The sequence below is a fragment of the Antechinus flavipes genome, chromosome 3, assembly GCF_016432865.1.
Source record: "Antechinus flavipes isolate AdamAnt ecotype Samford, QLD, Australia chromosome 3, AdamAnt_v2, whole genome shotgun sequence".
Lineage (NCBI taxonomy): Eukaryota > Metazoa > Chordata > Mammalia > Dasyuromorphia > Dasyuridae > Antechinus > Antechinus flavipes.
The window spans coordinates 29011596-29027219 of record NC_067400.1 but is presented as its reverse complement, the minus strand read 5'-3'; the positions used below and the strand labels follow the sequence as shown (position 1 = coordinate 29027219).

Genomic DNA, 15624 nt, shown 5'->3' with positions numbered 1-15624 from the left:
TTTCTTCTGTTTTGGAGAAAGACAAACAAGTAGAAGTTATCAAGAGGGCAGACTAGTGGATGAAAATGGCAAAAAAGGGACATTAGACTTCATATAAAGAGACATTTCCTAATAATCAGAGCTGTCCCAAGGTGGAATTGGCTCCCTCCCACTGGAGATCACCAAGCTAAGGTTGGCTGACCACTTCTGGGATAAAACGTAGATGGGATCCTTGCTCAGCTCTGGTTTTGGCTAGAAAACTTTGAGTTAATGTTTCAACAAAAAAATAATTCCCCAGTACTCAATGAGGATACTTTTTATTTGGCTCATGGCTCAAGGAATAGAAATCATTTTGCATGATTGACCTTCCATGTTGTATGGATTCTCCCTGAAATAGAAGCCATTACATTTAAACACAACGGAACACTTTAAAGGACTTTTTTGATGATATCCCTATATCTGATAGGTCCTCCAGGCCTTCCTTTTAAAATCTTCACTTTGTGAAGTATCTCAATTTTAGTATGTCTCCAGAGAAAATTGAAGAATCTATAAAGCTTTCTCTAACACTGATGGGAAATTAGAAAGAGATGCATTCTTGCACTTAAGGACGTGGTTTCATCATTTATAAACCTGGCCCTCCAAGATTCCCAGCCAAAAGATACCACCCACGTGCTTTATTTTCTCGATCTTATGAAATGTAACACTCAACATATAAATGGTTCCACTGATCATTGTCTTTTAAGAAATTCTATATCTAGTGGTAAAGGATGCCATTACCAAAGGCCATCCCCTCTAAGGCCAAAGGGATGGCTTTTAAGACATTCCCAGATGGACTTCATTACTGTAATCCTACACAAGATCAGATCAGCCAATTGGACCTGTATGGATTGCAATGAAGAGAGAATATGGCCCTAGGGGAATTGTAAAATTGAGAATTTTTCAATGAGTTTCTTTCTCCCTAATCCCTGATCTCTGACCAAATACAATGGTGCCTACATCGGTCACTAATATAGGGAGGAATGGTAAGACTGACGATCAATATGCTTCTTCCATCATCTGCATGCCTCGTACCACAGGCAGTCTAACCCATGCGAGTCAGAATGATTGTGCTTCTGCTGATTTGCTTCCCCCTTTTTGCATTGCTATAAAAGCATGTTAGATAATAGATACTTTTGTCCCCCGACCTCTACATGCTGCCTGCAATGCCCCTTCTATTGAAATGCTACACTGTCCCAGCAGGCTATGTGGTTTCATCAGAGTCATGGTAAACTGAATAATTATCCATGTTTTGAAAATGTGTTTACCCTCCTCACTTAGGTATTGTGTTTGTCAGCCAGGGGTTTCTAGAGGACTCTGTTGAAAAAAAGGAATCTTTATTCCATTCCTCTGAAAGTATGTCCTGCTTTGCCTCCTGATGAAATCAAAGCAGTGTCTGTAAATTTAAAGAACTCAGGTTTGGTGTGGGCCAAGTAGCTTCATGGTCTATCATGGCTCTTCCACTCTATATTGGTCATCATCATAGATGGAATATTGAGTGTGGTTCCATCTTGTTGCTTTCTGTACATGGCATTCACATTTGGGAAAAAGCCATCCCTGAGAGAGGCTCTGAGTGATAGCCCAAAAGGGTTGGGGAGGGAAGTGTCTCTGAGCCCCCGGTATATTGAAGTCGATTCTGCTGGTACCTCAACTTCATTTTTTCCCAAATAAAAGAATCACGTATTTGATGCCCATCTAGAAAATGAATATTTAAAACTAAGCATTCATACTGGAGCTATTGATTTGGGTAAATAGAAAATCTGTTTCATCTCTCCCTCCTTCGTTTTCACACTCTACAAACATGGTTTCCCGTTTGTTTTAGCCCAGTCACTATGTTTGTTAACAATTCTCCAGAGCTCTTTCCTTATTGCTCATGCTATGACATTGGCTTTCAGTGAGACACGAGCAGCTCAAGTCATTTCCTGGCCCCGACATGTTTCACATGGAGGTCAAACTTTTTTTTTTTTGTAGGACCTGACTGCACTAGCGAAAGAATTAAGGGAACTCCGAATTGAGGAAAGTAACCGGCCCCTGAAGAAGGTGACCGATTATTCTTCTTCCAGTGAGGAGTCAGAAAGCAGCGAAGAGGAGGAAGAAGATGGAGAGAGTGAGACACATGATGGGACGGTGCCTGTCAGTGACATCCCCAGGCTCATGTAAGATGACTTTTACTTTTTATTTTATTTACTGTTGTACCTTTGTTTCATTTGGGGGAAGAGAGAGTTACACTCTGAGGTGAAAGGAAAACAAACTAAAGATTGGTGGTCAACCGCCTCCATTTGTTTCTCCTAAGAAATTCACAGTTTTGCAAATTTGCTCCCTCCTCAGCTGTGAGTATTTCAGTAGGCACGAGCTCTGAGATCACATATATCTTCTAGGTGATTTATGAAGTTAAGAAATTGCACTGCTAAGACTTCGTGACATCATCATCACCTAGACCTTTGGTGTATTGTCTAAGACCTCAGGCAGTTCCACACATACATCCTACCCTTGGGTGACATTGACTCAGTGGATGTGATTCAAATCCTGCCTCTGACACTCATGATATTAGACAAGTTGCTTAACTCCCTTGGCCTCCATCTTTTAATCTGAAGGTGTTCGTGGACCCCAAGTTCAGAATAAGTCAAGAATATTCCATAGCACCCACGAATGAGATCTTGGGATGCATTGGGAGAGGGAAAGTGCCCAGAGCTAGGATGCTCACCTCCACCAACTCTTCAGACGCCATGGAGAGTTCAGTGTTCAGTTCAGAGTGCCATATTTTAAGAAAGGTATTAACATGATGAAAAGCAACAAAGATAGTGAAAGGTCAGAGGTGAATCGGTTGAAGGAATTGGAACTGTTTAGTCTAGGGAAGAGATTAAAGTAGAACATGAGAGATTTGTTCATGTATATGGAGGGCAGCCATATTGCAGAGGGGTTAGAGCTGTTCATCCCTAAAGGGAAAAAGTAGGAGTAATAGTTGGAAATCATACAGATAGATTTAAGCCCAGGGTAAGGAAATGTTCTTCTGTAAGCATTCCAGAAGTGGAAATGGCGGTCCCTGCAGCCATCCACTGGGAAAAGACATGCCTCTTCCACCATCTTCAAATGGAATATGAATGATACATGCCAGATGAGTTGTGGAAAGGACTTTGTTCTGAGTTTTTCTAGATGGACTCCCTCACTCCTTCTAATCAAGATGAAATCTATAAAAAGGTGCAATATCTAGATAATTAATTGATTTCTTACAAAACTTACTGTTTTTGTCTTTTTGTTCAGTCATATCTAATTTTTGTGACCCTATTTGGGGTTTTCTGAGGAGAGATACTTGAATGGTTTGTCATTTCCATCTCCAGCTCATTTTATAGATGGGAAAACTGAGGACAATGGGATTAAGTGGCTTGCCCAGCCTCACATAGCTAGGAAGTGTCAGAAAGTAGATTTGAAGTCAAGAAGAGGAGTCTTTCTGATTCCAAGCCCCAGGGCTCTGGGCACTGAACCATCTAGTTGCTATTTTGTGTCTTTTATTTTCATTATCTAATTGAAACAAAATAATTTTGACATACTTGGACCTTTGGAGGTCTGAAGGTTGAAAAGAAAAGTTGAATTAGAAATAGTTTTTGCATACCAAATTTAATAAAGTAAGTAAAAATTAGCAAAATCCATTTAAAGAATTGCATAAAATGGCTGGTCCTCCTATGATATAGACAGTGTGATCCCAATGCAAGTTGGAGCAATTTCATGATTTTTGGATAATGCCCTTTTCAAACCTTCAAAGTACTTCCATTTAGTTAGATATCTGAGTAATAAATTCTAGTTAAATGCAGAAAGAGGAAAAGGAGAAGGATTCATCTTCCTGAATTTAAATTCAGTCTCAGACAGGCATTAGCTATATAACCTGGGCAAGTCACATAATTCCATTTGCCTCAGTTTCCAAAATGAGCTGGGGAAGGGAATAGCAAATCACTCCGGTATCTCTGCCAAGAAAACCCCAAACAGGGTCACAAAGAATTGGACACTGCAATGACTAAACAAATGTATACATATGAAATAGACCAGTCTTGTACTGACAAAATCAATCCTCAATATTTCCTAGTAGGTAGAAATGGTTTTAAAAGAAAGATAAGAGATATTGTATTTGTAGATTTACCCACTGGCTTAATAAATCCAAGTTAGTCCTCAAAAATGTATTTATGAATCAATACCCCCATTTACTGAATCTAATCAAATCTTATAAAAAACGAAAGCTCCTACTTAGAACAGATACCTCAAAATGGCACTAGTGGTCCCATCAAATGAACTCGTGGTGAAAGCAGATTCTCTTTGATGTGACAATATATCCCTTTGCATTTGACACACTCACATTCATACCTGTAACTGCATACCCACACAAATCTATTTGTACAGCGCCTTACCCACAGCTAATATTTATTCAGCAAACACCCATGCCTTACTAGGGTCTAACAATGCCCACAAGCACTATGGGTAGTGGAAGACACAATGTTCCTGCCTTCAAAGAGCCTTAAGGTGAGTTAACAGATAAGACAAACACAGGAATTTTTATTAGCAATAAAAGTTAGTAGGTGATAAATCACCAGAGTGATTACTGTCCATGCTTAGTGCTAAGGTCGTTTGAAGACAAAGGAGCTCGGCGTGGACCAGAATGGGTAGCATTTTTGTGTGTCTTGTCCAAAGACTAGGTTTTTGTTGTGATCAAAAACAGAGTTAATAGATACTCCAGGCCAAGGGGAATCGGTAATCTCAAGGGCAGCCTCTCCGTGATTCATTTACTCCATCAAAATCCAAGTGGAAATTTAATTCATGGGAGGATCTGACCTCACAGTCAAGCACTCAGGGGTATCTGCCTGAGGCTGCTCCTGAGTTAGATGAATATGGCCACAGCCATCCTGAGAAAACAGGTCATCTTTCTCTCTCTAGGGATTTACATCCTCAGCGTGGGAACAGTCAGCCAATGCCAGACAAGGAAAACTTTTTAAAATTCTCAGATTCCTAAATATGGGGTGACTTCCATTTGCCTATCCATCTGTGCTTCCTATTGTAGCATTTGCTATATAGGGAAAGGTAATACTATAAAGAGAAGGACAGTGGCTCCATGATAGAGCTGCCTTTAGAAGCAGCTTATGTGTCTCTCTCTCTCTGATGTCTCTCAGGTGTGACCAAGAGTTAGTTACCTTTCAGGTTCCCTAGGCAATTCGATCAAATAGGAAGTCACAGACAAGTTGCTATACTGCAGCAGGGAAAAGACTTTTCATGCCAGGAGTTCCCCCACAAAGGATAAAATGACATATAAGACATCAAAGAGATAAGATGATACAGGGACTACACATCTGACATCATGAAAACTTGCTCAACAAGCAGATCTATAGGTCTTAGATGTAAATGAATAGATCAAGTGATCAAATGGAAGTCTGTAAGCAATTAAATGCATTTAAGAACTCATTGTCCAAATTCAGATAACTGCCTCTTTCTGGACACAGAAAGTGCCATTCTCTCTTTCTCTCTCTCTCTTAACTGATAATGATAATGATGACAACAGCAACTTAAATATTTGCAAAGCACCTTACAAATATCATCTTGTTTGAACCTCAGAACAACTCTGGAAGATAGATGCTATTGTTGGTTCTATTTTACAGGTAGGTAAACTGAGGCAGACAAAGGTGAAGTGGCTTGCCTAGGGTCCTATAACAATTAGATACCCAATGCTGGATTTGACTTCCTGATTTCAGCTCTAGAGCTCTATCCAAGAAGTTTACTATCTAAGTACTTTACCTAGCTATCCCTAGTAGCAAGCTTTCTCCTATTTTGGTTTGAGATACCTGGAATGTTTCTTCTCTGTGGTCATAGGGGTCATAAAATAAGCTTATTCTTTGCAGTATTTCTGTAAATCTGATGAAAAAAAAAAGCATCTGTGACCTCTGATCCAAGGGAATAGACATGAGTTTAGAATGGCAATAAACTTTCCTGTTTCATGCAACAAACTTTCATGTTTGTTAAATGAATATTTGAATAAAAGATATCTAGTGCTCAATAAAAACCCAGACTAACTGTGGCCATGAGGAGATCCAATTAAGTAACCCATATCCTAAACAGTCATCTCCTTTTGCTGTCACAGACAAAAGGTTGGTACTAATGTGGTTGAAATTTGGCAGGATACCTACTCCTGGTCTCCCATAGTTGGCCAAACTGCTTCACCTGCCTTGTTCTCAGTTTACCCACTTGTAAAATGAGTCCAGCAAAATGAGTCCATTAGTCATGAACATATCATGGTGAGGTACAAAGAGAGATTCAGCATCTTTGGAGGCTGTGTGAGCCAGGGCAAGTATGTAACTACTCTCTGCCTTTTTCTCATGTGTACGAAAGAATTACCTTTTAGGATGTATCTTCTGGCTATAGATCTCTGAGCTTAGCTTCAAATCATGATTGCCAGTTACTAGCTGTGTGAACATGTGGAGTAGAAAAATAATGAATTTGAAGTCAAAGAACCTAGTTCAAATTCTGACTCTACCATTCAGCATCTATGTGACTTTAAGCAAGTCCTTTGCCTTCTCTGTTCCTAAATTTTTTCAGCAATAAAATATAGGATTTGGATTAGATGCCTCCAAGCTCCCTTTCAGCTCTCAATGTATGGGCCAGACACTAAAAAATAAGGATTAGATTAGATTAGATGAGCTGTAGGAATGCCACTTTATGATTCAAAGTGCAAGTAAATCATCCTGTAGCCTTTTGCTCTTCAGAGTATACTATGGCAATCAGTCACCATTTTTAGGTGTGTGAAGGACATTATATATGTTATAGCCAGCCAGCCATCATTTTGGGAGCACCTACTGTGTGAAGGGTACAGTGTATGCTATGATCAGCCAGCCATCATTTTGGGAGCACCTACTGTGTGAAGGGTAGAGTGTATGCTATGATCGGTCAGCCATCATTTGAGGGAACACCTACTATGTAAAGGGCACTGTGTTTTGCTCTCCACGGCACACAAAGGAAACAAATCCAATCTCTACTCAACTTTATGTCATCTTCCCCATTGAAATGTTAGCTTTTTCAGGGCAAAGACTGCTTTTTCCTCTTTTCTTTGTATTCCCAATACTTAGCATAATGCCTGAAACATAGTAAGTGTATTACGAATGTTTGTTTATCATTAACTGATGGATTTCTCTCACTAAAACCTTATGCTCTCTCTCTCTCTCTCCATACTGTATTGTACAGCTGGCACTAAAATTAAGTCTCACAAAAGCCAACCAATTGTGCTTAACTAGCTATGGCTGAGGGGGCTGGTTGAAAAAAGTCTAACTGGCCTCCCATTTAACAGAAACCTCACCTCATTAGGTTTTCTGCTACCCTCGTTATCATAAAGGTCAACAGCTCTTAAGTGGAGAGTTGCCTTGGACCAGAAGTTATTACTGCATATGGGTAAGGAGAAAATATAATAATAAATATTATTGCCTCCCCTCTGGCAGACCCACAGGAGCTCCAGCAAGTAATGAGCAGTACAATATGGCAATGGTTGGAACCCATGGTCTGGAGACCTCTCACGCAGACACATTTAGCAGCATTTCGAGAGAAGGAACCTTAATGATAAGAGAGGTGAGTTGAGATGAAAAATATGTATGAAAAGTGCACATGGTTTTAGATCGAGAGTTGTCACAGACTGGGTATATTCCGTGTAAGCACAAAAGGGAGAGAGAAAAGGCCGCTCAAAAATGGATGAGTGATTTTAATTGTCTTCCTCCCTCTTTTCCATATCCCTCTATGCTTTGACAGCATGATTTAATTACCATATTCCCTATCTTTCTGCAAGAGATATGCATATGTGAATGCAGAATTTGAGCCTGGGGATGCGAAGGAAGCATTCCCAGCAATGAAACATCTCACTAAAAAGGGATAGCAAGACCTTTCTTGACCCCATTCCATCTTTTTTTCAAAGTCTTTCTTCTCTATTTACTGAAGACAGCCAGTACTTTGAAGGAAGGGTTATCCAGTTAGTTGAACAGGAAAATTGCACCCTTTCAGTGGTTTTTGCTGAAAAGACCAACTACGGAGAACTATTAAAGGTGTCTGATGGAACTGACCTTAGCACAGATGTGATTTTGTTGGATTTTTTAAAACTCCAATCACATCATTTCGTTTATCAGGCAACATACTTGCCCTCACCTTGTCAGAAAAAAAAAAAGCTCCCATGATTTTCTCTTTTTCCAAGCTAATCATTTCCTTAAAGCACGAATGAACAAATGAGGCCACTCTTTGCCAGCCTCCAAACCCACCCCAACAGTGGTCGGTTGACCCTACCTCAGTCACCACTACCCATCATCCTCGGTACTCCAGGCAGACTGCCATACTTCAAGTATGTAAAACTCTATGTGCAGAGGATTAATTTTCATTTTGCATTTTTTTAAAACAATAGTTTAAGAAAGAAGAATGTTTTTTTTCATGCTTATCTATATTCCCTTCTCGCTCCTCCAGTGTTCAGAGAAGCAATTTCAGTCAATCCACAGACACTTATTAAGTACGTGATCTGGGTCAAGTCACTGGAGATCGAGACAAAAATAAAACATTCCTGCCCTCAAAGAGCTAGCATTCTGCTGACAGATGGACATGAGGAGGGGGAGGAAATAACAGATATACACAAGTATTTACAAAATATATTTGAAGAAATACAAGATAATTGGGGGAAGGGAAAGGGGAAAGGACTGTTTAATAAGGGACACCAGGAAAGGTCTCATGTAGAAAATCCAATATTGAGGAAACTCTGGATTCTAAAAGATGGAAATAAAGGAGGAAAACTGGCTTTGGAATCAGAAAAACTGGGTTCAAGGCCTGACAGACATATATTGGCTATTTGACCAATGGATTGAAATATCTGGGATGATGGGAAAAAGCAAGACGAGATTTCTGTGGGAGGCAAAATGTACAGTCATAAGGAGGCTAATTCAAGTGTGGGCTTTCTCTGGAGATCTGAATTATCTGCTGATGTGCTTTATTATGCAGAGTTTCATGCAATATAATATATTTTAAATGACCAGTGGCCTTTTAGCACCATGCCCAGAGCCGGCAAACACTATTTAACAAGTTGAATTGCATCAAATACTCGCATGAACTGAAGAACTGGGGATTACTAATGTCTCAAAAATCAATGATCGCTGCAGTTAGTATAATATCTTTAAAGTCTTCAAAATAACATTTTGAACATAGCTAGGCCCTAGATTGTAACAATGAGTATCTCTTAATCACTCGGAATCCAAAATTTTACCTATTTTCAAAGTCCACATCTTTGAGAATAAATACTAGAGTAAATCCCTTTTGAATGACTACAGTTCTTTACCACAGATTCAAATAATAGACAAGTCAAATAATAACGTCATCAATTGCATGAACAAAATTTATTAAGTGCTTACTGTATTCCAGGCACTTTACTAAGTACCAGGATGCAAAGAAACACAGAAGCAAAGTATCTGGCCTCAAGGGGCTCTTTCTAGTTGGGGAGACTACATGTAAACAACTATGTATGACTTAAAACATATATGGCAGAAGGGTAGATGGGAGATAATCTCATAGTGCTTTGAGCAAAAATTCACTTTTTTATTATATTTGTAGGAGTCAGTTTTCACATTATACTTGCATATAATATACATATGACATACATATATGTGTGTACATAAAGTTAATTAGCATATATATATATATATATACACAAAGATATGAAGAGAGATTACACGTTTCTAACTCTCCCATATCTACTGTTATCATCAGATATCTTCATAATGTTGCACTATTTAATAGCCTCCCCTCTCAGTTGCTCCTCAGCTTATCCTTCAACTCCAATGACCCCCATATCTAGTCCACTTCAACCACAGGTTATGATGAGATCCTTGGACTTTGCCATTCAATTTGAAAAAACATCTATGAAGCACCAATGTATTAATTCTAGGCACTATGCTATTTGCTTGAGATTTATAAATTAAGACATGAAAAATAATTCCTGCTCTACTGAGTCAAAGGAATTGAATTCAAATCATGACTGTTCCATAGTGTCCATGTGACCTGAAGTACAGTATTTCATTTTTCTTGAGTCTTTCTGTAAAATGAAGATGTGAAACTAGATGATTGGAGGAGTATAAGAACTCATTCCATCTCAATGAACCAGAAATGGATTTAGAAGAGGAGATAAATCCCGAGTTGAGCCTTGAAAGAAGCTAAGAGTTCCCAGAAGCAGAAGAAAAGAGATATTTCAGGCAGGAGGAAAGGAAATTCCAACTTCCAGGAACTGCAGGCAGGCCTCTTTGGCTGGCACATGGAGTGGGCAAAGAGGGAAGGCTGGGAATAAGTCAAAATGGCCAGGTGAGGTGCTTGTATTTTGACCTAGAAGCAGTAAGAAACCACTGAAGATTTTTGAGTTTTGCCAGACCTGCTTTAGGAAGATAATTTTGGTCGCTGTTTGGAAGATGGAAGGAAAAGAGAGAGAGAGAGAGAGAGATGGGAAAACCAATTGGGAGGCTATTTCACTAGAACTTGTGTGAGGAGATGAGGGCCTGAGAAGGGATGCATGGTGGCTGGGTAGGTGGAAAGTGAGAGATATAAGGGAAGTTAAGGAGATATGAGAGCTATGTGGAAAGGAGTAAGGTACAAGAAGATTGGGAAGGTAGAAAGGGACCAGATTGTGATGGATGTTAAAAGGCAAATAGAGAATTTTATATTGGATTCTGGAGATTGTAGGGGGCCACCAGAATAATCAAACTGTAGTTTACACAAAGCTCAGTTTGATAACTAATGGAAGATAGAGTGGGAAGAGACTTGGAGCAAGGAGGCAGCCAACAGGCTATTGTGATAGTCCAGATCATAAGGATCCACTCTAGGCTGGTGGGAATGTCAAATAAGAGAAAGAAGTGTATAAAATCTGTAAATAGAAATGCCAGGACTTGACAGAAAGAATCTGGGGAGAAAATATGTTCAATTGTATGATATGGAGACCCTTCACCATCCTGATCCAACTTTGTGGGGGAAAGAAGGGAATTTTATATCATCTTTCCAGGAAAAGAGAATAATCTCTCTCATTATGCAATGTTCACAGACCAAACATTTTGACTGTCTGATGGGACTGGCTAAATGAGTTTATTGCACTTAGTTGATTTTTATATTTTTATTTATAAAAATGTAGTGCCTAGAACTTAACAGAATACTCCAGATATAGGCTGATGGACCAATCAATCAATAAGCATTTACTAAGCACCTATTCAGTTCTTGACCCTGTACTAAGCATTGGGATTGTAAAGACAATGAAACACTCCCTATCTCCGGGAACTTTCTCTGTCTCAAAAGTCTTAGCATTTGTTAGGGTGCCAAGTAGGTGACTACCCATGGTTACACAGCATATATATGTCAAAAGTAAGATGTGAATACTAACTCTGATACTAATCCTCTGTTAAACTTTGTAATCTTATGTGTTTATTTTATGCTTTTAGAAATATTATTCTGAGAACATCCATAAGCTTCAGCAGACTGCCAAAGTGGGGTAGGACACAAAAGTGATGGAAAACTCCTGGTGCAGAGGGAGGGGGTATTCAATACATATGCAGAAAGATGATAAGATGAATTACAATTGAACTTCTTAAACTTAATTTAGAAAGTGACACTTTCAGCTCTAATTAATGAACCATTAGTGGAAATTGGACATGTACCTTGTGAAAAAACAAGCAGAGAAATGCTACTTTTGGTGCTGTTTTTAATTTCATCAAATAATATGTATATAAAATAATGCTCTAAATAATATATATAAAATATTGACAATTCCAAGAAAGGCATCAACCATTTTTAATGTTTCCTAGAAACAAATAATTCTGCTGCATGGCTGGTTTAAAGAGCTACTCATTAGCTTACACTCTATCCAGGGACTTTGATGGGAGGTGGGCAGCTGTTGGGGGAGTGTCAGAATCGACACTGAATTTCTTTGGATGAAGTCTGCCTTTCTTCTTGGTGTTTGTTGTTCCTGACTTGATTCTTTAAATCCACATGGTGGAAACAACGAAGAAGGACTTCTTGGCATTGGCTTTGCCATTGGCGTGACTTCATTTCCCTTTTTCTGTTCTGTTCCTCCACAGTCATCTGGAGAGAAAAAACGTTCTGGGCACACTGACAGCAATGGTTTTGCTGGTCACATCAATCTCCCTGACCTTGTGCAGCAAAGTCATTCTCCCGCTGGGACGCCTACTGAAGCCCTCGGGCGCGTGTCAACTCATCAGCAAGACATGGATTCCGTGACTGAAGTAGGTTCTGGAGCATCTAGGGTTGACCATTTCCCTCTTCTCGTGAGTGCACTAAAGACCTCTTACCCTCTGCCGGATGTGAAGCTGGCCATATTCTCTGGCATTGTTTCTAATTTCTTTTCTCCTGGTTTCTACTTGTTCCATTGTTGAGAACAGATGAAAGAAAATTGTGGGAGATAAAATAACTAGCGTTTAATATGTATTTCCTATGCTGCTGATGTTCTGAGTCCCTCCAAACTGGGTTCACAAAGCAATAAATCTGATATTTCATTTGATCTTCATAGCAACCTGGAATGTAGGTGCTATTATTATTCCCATATTATCGAGAAGGAAAGTGAGGCTGAAAGAGATTAAGCACTATGTTCAGACTATTTAGTTGGTAATTATCTGAGGTAGGATTTGAATTCAGGTCTTCTTGATCCTAAGTCCCCCACTGCTATATCTAAGCTTCTTAGAAGCTGCTGATTTGCATTGGTGGAAGAAATTTTCGTACTGGAAATAAAATCATAGTTTGCCATAGTTTGTTCTAAATCACAGGCGTAGATCTTTTGAGTCTTGGAAATCATCTAGTCTTTCCCTTCTGCTTCTGTAGGAAGGTCCTTCAACTCTTCAGTGACAACCAAATCCTAAAATCCAGATTACTGGTTGATCCAGTGCCAACTTGGGGGGATAAAATCACTTCAATTTAAAGATTTCAGGACCAATATCTGGACTTCGTGTTAAATGAGCACAGCCTGACAGAATTTCATAAAATGTCGATGCATGTTTGGAGAAAGAATCACAATCAACAAGAGTGCTCAGAAAGATCATTATACAAACTCTAACTTGTGGGGGAAACTTCATCTTTCCAGTAATTACTGAGGGTTTTGTAATCATTGGCCTCCAAGTTCCCTTCCAGGTTTAAATCTACCATTCTCTGATCTATTGAAATACAATTAAATTCCCCAGGTCCACTATAATGATTTACATTTTCTATTTCCCATGTTGCTGATGTTTTGAGTCTCTCCAAATTGGGAGGGTTTAGCCTGAGGAAGATGTAGGGAAATAATGACAGTTCTTTTTAATCATTCAAAAAACTACCATCTCGAGGAAGAATCAGATTTGTCCAGCTTGAGCCCTAGAAAACCCAATGAAGAACATTGCTAAGAATTTTCCAAGAGGGAGACTTAGGCTAGGAGTTTGGGAAAAGTTGGCTAACAATTGGTACCATCCAATGGGCTGCCTCAAGAGGTAGTGGTTTCCTCTTCCTGAAGGTATTCGGGCCAAGGCTTGCTTGACCCTTTGTGTCAGAGAAGATTCTGATTCAGGTGTAGATTGGAGCTAAATGACAGTTTTCATTCAGAAATTCCAATTCAGAAATTGTCCTACACTTCTCATGATTAGATCTTGTTTCTCAGAACACAAAGGCAAGCAATTCAGCTGTTTGTGGCACAACTAGGAGTCGGAGACATGGACTCCTGTATATGCTTAGAACCTTCTCTAGAGATAGGCTATGTGGATAGAGCCTCTGTAGAAAAAAAAATTTAAATTGTGCTTTAAGACAGGATTCAGGAAAAAATTCTAGATTATTTTGTCTAAAAACTAAAAATTTCAGGTTTTTATTAATAATGTTCTGATTTTAGGCAGGAAGAAAGATGGAAGGATATGTGGAAGGGAAGGAAGGGGGGAAGGAAGGAAGAAAGACAAGGAACAGAGAAAGGAAGGAAGAAAAGGAGAGAGAAAAAAAGAGAGGAAGGAAGAAAGGAAGGAAGGAAGGGGAGGGAGGGAAGGAAAAAAAACCAGAAATTGCTGAATTGTCCTTTAGAGCTGCCTTCTAGGGAAAACCAGAAGAAAGTTCTCTAGTTGGTTGGAATGAAAAATGTCCCCATCAATTCCTCCATCTGTGCATAGCAAAACCCATTTAGCATCCTTGATATTATTCTGCAGCCCATTGTTCTCAAGAATGTCTTGATCTGTCTTGACCCAAACCACCTTTCACCTCACATTTCCCAGGGAAATTTTTAAAAGTAGATCTTTGAGGCAGCAATGTGTTCTCTCAGATTCCCTTAAATGTTGGAAGCAGTGCCTACTACCCAGGTGCCAAAGGGCAAATGCGCAGGACAGGTTGTACAGTCTAGGAGAGGAGCAAGTATTTGTGATGCAATATGTGGGTATAAGTTGGGCACCTTCACCAAGGTGTCCTGCAAGATAAGTCATGATCCCCCCCTAAGAAAGGGGACCTATCATCACTGATGATGAACTGGGACTCAGATGCCAGGTTCTGTGGTAAGGATATGGGAAAAAGAATTAAAAAAAAAAGCCAAGAACCTTCTGGGCTTTCTTAGAAACAGACTGCCCTCTCTCGTGTATTTGCTAATTGCCCTTTGGGGCATCTTGTGGGGCCCAGTGCCAACTGTATGGGCTTGCACAAAGGGAAGCCTCCTGATGCCATAGCTGACCTTCCGCTAACTTTGTCAAACATCTGCCTCAAATCAGATTTTTAGGTTCCTTCACATCAAGGTTCTTTCCCTGGGATTCATGGATCCTGTCACATTACACAAGGGTCCAAATAGATTTCATGGTTTCCATGAAACTGGATGGGTAAAAAAATACATTTTCATGTTTATTGATCTTTATTTTATGCCTTTAAAAACTATTTTGAGAATGAATGGGTCCACAGATTTCGCCAGATTCTCAGAAGAGTCCAAAACACCAAAAAGGGTTAAGAATTACTGAAAGTTGAGATCTAATCGGTTTAAACCAATGGAACCAAGAGGTCATTTATTGGTCCAGTGGAGCTAGACTAAAAGAAACCAGCTGTTCTAACTGGGGTGAAGGGATGTGGAACCCACTGGTCATTCTTTCTAGCCACAACTTGTTCAGTAGACTTTTATATGAAGGATGAGCAGGACCTGCAAAACATTTAAATGGTGTTCAAAAGTTCTAGATATTTTTGTCTAAATATTTTAAATTTCAGGTTTCTATTAATAATATTCAAAGGATAAATTTAATGCATGTGCAATGATTTCAAGAACATGGATGTTTTGGAGATGTATACATAGAAACACACATACATATATATGCAATATGTACAGTTTAAGTAGTATATACAATTATGTATAATATATGTATGTATTCTTATCCATCTATATTCTATCTCATCAATATAATGTAAGCCCTCTGAGGGCAGGGGCTGTTTAGTTTTTATCCTCAGCATCCTGTACAGAACCTGGCACATGGTGGTGTTTAATATATGTTTGAATGATTGATTTAGCTTCAAGAAAATTCTAGCTGTAATTATGGTTCCTTTAAAATACTAAATTTGGGGGCAGCTAGATGGCACAGTGGAATCAGGAGGACCTGAGTT

The 15624-nt window shown here is 39.2% G+C and overlaps 1 protein-coding gene across 9 annotated transcripts in view; it reads left to right on the top strand.

Annotated features, from left to right (window-relative positions):
* The window catches only part of TNIK (TRAF2 and NCK interacting kinase), a 413088-nt gene that overhangs the window by 370193 nt on the left and 27271 nt on the right, over positions 1-15624 (top strand). For all 9 annotated transcript variants that reach the window (XM_051983151.1, XM_051983153.1, XM_051983152.1 and 6 more), the window contains 3 exons: positions 1987-2171; positions 7479-7605; positions 12114-12278. In XM_051983151.1, coding sequence (XP_051839111.1) covers positions 1987-2171; positions 7479-7605; positions 12114-12278 — 477 coding nt within the window. The remainder of the gene's footprint in view (positions 1-1986; positions 2172-7478; positions 7606-12113; positions 12279-15624) is intronic.